Source organism: Echinops telfairi, unplaced genomic scaffold (genome assembly GCF_000313985.2).
Source record: "Echinops telfairi isolate 266 unplaced genomic scaffold, ASM31398v2 ScPeMD7_32;HRSCAF=126, whole genome shotgun sequence".
Taxonomy (NCBI): Eukaryota; Metazoa; Chordata; class Mammalia; order Afrosoricida; family Tenrecidae; genus Echinops; species Echinops telfairi.
Window position 1 is genome coordinate 2579989 of NW_022103929.1, and position 5701 is coordinate 2585689.

At 43.4% G+C, this 5701-nt stretch overlaps 1 protein-coding gene across 1 annotated transcript in view; it reads left to right on the forward strand.

The window, feature by feature from the left end:
* The window catches only part of PDCL (phosducin like), a 7163-nt gene extending 4466 nt beyond the window's left edge, over window positions 1-2697 (forward strand). The window contains exon 4 of the mRNA XM_004716475.2: window positions 556-2697. Coding sequence (XP_004716532.1) covers window positions 556-1107 — 552 coding nt within the window. The 3' untranslated portion in view covers window positions 1108-2697. The remainder of the gene's footprint in view (window positions 1-555) is intronic.
* The last annotated feature ends 3004 nt before the right edge of the window (window positions 2698-5701 follow it).

Consider the following 5701-nt stretch of genomic DNA (forward strand, 5'->3'; position numbering starts at 1 on the left):
ACTAACCAAGGCTTATATATCTTTGGGGGTCGGGGGGTACAAGCCCACTAATTACAGGTAAAGACATACATCACAGGAAGGGGTTGTACAATAGGTAATACAGTAATGAGAGGGGGACAATCTAGGAGCATACATGCAATAGGAAGGGGAGGGATTGGGGTATACAGGTGACAAGATGGGCGGATCCTAGATTCAGGAGAGCAGTCTAACCTCAGATGTCACTGAACAGGTTTGACCTGTTCGCTGGCTCTCCAAAGAAACTATTATCGGTAGGGTGTGAACCCCACTTACAGTGGACCAGACTTATGGCTGAAAACCTTCAGGGAGAAGTAATCCATAGTCCGTAACAGCAGGGAGTGGGCCTGACAGCAGGTGGTGGGAGCAGACAGTAGTCTGAAGACTGAATGCATCTGACCTCCCACCCTGCGCTGGCAAATAGCCTCTAATATTTGGCCTATCTTTGGGGGAGACAAAGCTGGGGGAAAGTCTTTTTATATCCCACACCATGGTGTCCCGGTCTCTGTTTCTTCTGCTCACGCTCTGGGCCTCCTGTAGATGACCCTGAAGGACTTCGCCATGCTGAGGGAGGACCAAGACGACGAAGAGTTTCTGCAGCAGTACCGGAAACAGAGAATGGAGGAGATGCGCCAGCAGCTTCACAAGGGGCCGCAGTTCAAGCAGGTGTTCGAGATCCCCAGTGGAGAAGAGTTTTTAGATATGATTGATAAAGAACAGAAGAGCACCCTCATTCTGGTCCATATTTACGAGGACGGCATTCTGGGGACCGACGCCATGAATGGGTGCATGACCTGCCTTGCTGCAGAGTACCCAGCGGTCAAATTCTGCCGCGTGAGGAGCTCCGTTATTGGGGCCAGCAGTCGCTTCACCAGGAATGCCCTACCTGCCCTGCTGATCTACAAGGGCGGTGAATTGATTGGCAATTTTGTTCGTGTCACTGACCAGCTAGGGGAAGATTTCTTTGCTGTGGACCTGGAAGCTTTTCTGCAGGAATTTGGATTGCTCCCAGAGAAGGAAGTCTTGGTGCTGACCTCTGTGCGCAACTCTGCTGCCTGCCACAGTGAGGAGAGCGATCTGGAGATAGACTGAACCGGTAGTCGGGTTGCATACGGCTCTCCTGTTTGGGCCTGAGGATACACATCTGTGTGTGTGTTTGTGTTTGTGTTCCTTTCCATATCTCTAGCTTTTTAGATGTTCTTTGTAGTCCTCTTATTCTGTGCAAAGTCAAGACACTCTTAGATTGAATCAGAATGCTGAATTACCTTGGGGCTAGCAATAAAGTAACTGTAAAGTTGCCAGGTTAAACAGGAAGCCAGGCTTTCAAACTATTCACTGAGGATTCTCTAGCATGACATCTCGTTATTGTTTCCAGTCAGTATTTATATAGCGTCCTACCACAGTGTCCTGTAAATTGTCTTCAGATGAGCTCAGAGGTCTCTGCCAGCTCTTGGAGTATACGTCTATAGTTAGTGTCTTATTTGTAATGTAAATAGTGTGTTTCCTTAATCAAATGATTACAAATTATACTTATTTGTAACCAGACCCATAGCCCCAAAGGCAGGGAAAGCGCACCTCCCCACCCTCCAATTATGGATTTATTTTTAAAATTTCTTTTGGACTATTGGGAAAGTAATTCATATTCACTAGAGGAAAATTTACCAAAATATACAAACAAGAAAACTAAAATCTTCAAACCAACTACCTGAAACGAAACACTTTCATTCTACCTACAGTGAAACACTATTTCCTCCCAAGATGTTTTCTATGTATGTGTAGGATGTGTGTGTGTTTTTAGACAAAACAATGGGATCCTTCTAAGCATACTGTTCTATAGTATGTTCAGCTAATACTGTACCAGACTTTTTTTTTTCATGTTATTAAATACTTTTCTAAAGCATTTTTAGTGCTTATCGGTATTCCAATGTATAGATGTGCTATAATTTGCTGGGTGGTTGTCTTGCAGGAGAAAAACGTCGAAGAGATGTTTTTATTAGAGAGGTATTAGATGTTCATTGTGTAAATTGAACTAAAGAGATGTAGACACATGGAAATTCCACCAACTAAAGCTAAACCCTGCCTTCAGTTTTACAGATATCTCTCTAGTCTTTTATTTTCTCCTGTACTTATCTTAATGCTTGTTATTTGAAATCATTAAAAATGCGCCTTCTGAGGTTAGGGAAAACATAATCCTAGCTTTCAGCTTCCCATGGTTGTGACTTCAGGAATTGATGGGAGCTGAGGGCTGGGCTGCACGTGGATTTGGGGAAAGTAGCTGTTGTAGTTGAGCAACAAAAACAGCGCTTGGCTTTTCTGTTTGAAGAAGCATCGCGTGCTCTCTGTAGCCGACTGGAAAGGACTGAAACCAGCAGACGCTGTGAAGTCTCTTGTTAGTGTGCTCACTGTGGTGCAAATGGCGAAGCACTTCGACCTTTAGCCACCACCCACGGGCACCTCTGAAGACAGGCCTGGCCCCCTGCTTCCCAGGCGCCTTGAAAGGCCCAGGGAGCAGTTCTACTCTGCAAGCATCAGGGTTGCCGGGAATTGGAATCAACTCTGCAGCAATGAACAACAGTTGAAAACATGTTGAACTTAGTTCTGTGCCCTGTTGTACTTAGCATTTTTATCACTTTATCATGTTAAAAAATGCTCAATAAAATTTTTAATGACTTCTTAATATTCCATCATTTGTTTGGACTGTAATTTAATTGACTTAATCCTTTAGTATTAGATATTTAGGCTGCCTGTTTTCTGCTATAACAATGAACATCTTTGTATTTTGGGCCTTATTTCAAATTGGTCTCATATATATTTTTAAATCGTTTTATTAGGGGCTCATACAACTCTTATCAAAATCCATACATACATCAATTGTGTAAAGCACATTTGTACATTCATTGCCTTCGTCATTCAAAACATGTGCTTTCCACTTAAGCCCCGACATCAGGTCCTCATTTTTCCCCTCCCTCCCCCTCCCCCCTCTCCCCTCCCTCATGAGCCCTTGATAATTTATAAATTATTATTTTGTCATATCTTGCCTTGTCTGACGTCTCACTTCACCCACTTTTCTGTTGCCCGTCCCCCAGGGAGGAGGTCACATATAGATCCTTGTAATCGGTTCCCTCATTCCAACCACTCTCCCTCTACCCTCCCAGTATCGCCACTCTCGCAACTGGTCCTGAAGGGATCATCCGCCCTGGATTCCTTGTATTTCCAGTTCCTATCTGTACCAGTGTACATCCTCTGGTCTAGCCAGACTTGCAAGGTAGAATTCGGATCATGATAGTGGGGGCAGGGAAGAAGCATTTAGGAACTAGAGGAAAGTTGTATGTTTCATTGTTGCTACTTCACACCCTGTCTGGCTCATCTCCTCCCCGAGACCCCTCTGCAAGGGGATCTCCAGTGGCCTACAAATGGGCTTTGGGTCTCCACTCCGCCCTCCCCCCATCATTCACTATGATAATATGTTTATTTATTTTTTAATCATTTTATTGGGGGCTCTTAACAGGTCTTATAACAATCTATACAACAATTCTATCAGTCACATTTGTACATATGTTGCCATCATTTTCAAAGCATTTTCATTCTACTTGAGCCCTTGGTATCAGCGTTTTTCTCCTCTCCCTCCCCCACCCTCTCACCCTCGTGAACCCTTGACAAATTAAAAATAATTGTTACTCTCATATCTTACATCGACCGCTGTCTCCCTTCACCCATGCTTCTGTTGTTTGTCCCCCAGGGGGTTGTTTTACGTTGATCATTGTGATCAGTTCCCACTTTTTGCCCCTTCTCCCCCCTCCACCTTCCCTCTACCCTCATGGTATCACTACTCCCACTACTGTTCTTTTTCCCCCCCAGTACTGTTCTTAAGGGGTTTATCTGTTGCTGGATTCCATGTGTCAAGAGCTCTTATCTGTACCAATGTAGATGCTCCAGTCTACCCAAATTTGTAAGGTAGAACTGGGTCATGATAGTGGTAGGGAAGGAAGCATTAAGGAACTAGAGGAATGCTGTGTGTTGCGTTGGTGCTATACTGCACCCTGGTTGACTCATTCCTTCCTTGTGACCCTTCTGTGAGGGGATGTCCAATTGTCTACAGATGGACTTTGGGTCTCCATTCCAACCCTCCTCATTTGCATCAATATGATTGTTGGTTTTGGATCTTCTGGTACCCGATGCCGTGGACACCTTGTGATCACACAGGCTGGTGTGCTTCTTCCATGTGGGCTTTGTTGCTTCCCTGTTAGATGTCCGTTTATTTAACGTCAAGCCTTTAAGACCCTAGACATTTTATCTTCTAATAGCTGGGCACCCTCAGCTTTCTTCTCCACATTTGCTTATACACCCATTTTGTCTTCATCGATCATGTTGGAAAGGTGAGCATCATGAAATGCATGTTTAATAGAACAAAGTGTTCTTGCATTGAGGGAGTACTTGAGTAGAGGCCCAATATCTGCCTCCTACCTTAATGCTTAACATATATGTACATAGACCTACATCCCTATTGTTATATATTAATATATTTAACATATATACAAGCCTATCATCTCCCCGGAACCATCAGTCCTGTTTTCTCCCAGGGATTGACTATCATGCCTATCTAATATAGATAGACATAGAAAAAAAAAAAGCTTATAAAGAGTTCCAAGCCTGTCTGTTGACCCTTATGAATGTATTCCGATCATGTCTGATGAGGTGCCAAGCCTTCCCCTTTGTCAGAAGTCTATTTTTGGAATTCTTTGGAACTTCATCGCTTTGCTCCCCTTGCTGCTCTGTTGCCCTCCCTTCGTGTTTCTCCCCAGTGTGTGTGTGTTGGGGGAGGGGGTATGTGTCAGAGTAGGCACTATTCCTGCACTGTGTCTCCAGTGCTGTCCCTTGGAACACTGTGGTTCAGTGAGGGGATGTCGTGTCTTCTGGTGGGGCCGGGCCTATGGTCCTCTCTGCAATGCTGCTCCGAGCAGGAATGTCATCCTTGAAGCTTGGTGGGCCAGGATGCGGTTCTCTCTTACTCTCTCTCTCTTTCCCTCTTAATTTGCTCCCGTGTATTTATTATTTTTCTAAGCAGTTTTGCTGGCATATAGATCACAAGCCATACAATTCAGTAGTTCAAACATATCAAGAAGAGTTGTGCAATCATCACCACAATCAGTTTTAGAACACTATCTTCATTCCTCTACTCATTACTAGCTCCCTATTTCCCCCACAATCTCCCGTCCAAGGAATCATTAATCCAGTTGCTATGAATATAGATTTACTTATCCTGGATTTCATATACAAGAAAACATTTTAAAAAGAAAACAAAAATCAGAATAATAGCAAAGTAAAGCAGATAAAAACCTCAATTGAAAGAAAGCAGAAAATATTAAAAACTAGAACAAAATTTAAATGGGTCAAAAGGGAGATCAAATGATAAGGTGTTAAATTTTGGCCTAACGGCATCTGCAATAATCCACTTTCCAATACATTTTACATAATAGCAAGACTATTCACATCCCTGATCTGTGGTCAAAGGGGATTTACTATTGGCTTCATCCACGCGTCTTTCCCTTTCTATTATTTTTTAAACTGAAACAACTTTAAAATGGGTCAAAGAGGAGCTCAAATGATAAGATACTCCATTTCAACCTAACTACCTCTGCCACAAGCGACCCCACAGTGCTCTGTCTGACAAGGCCATTCACATCCC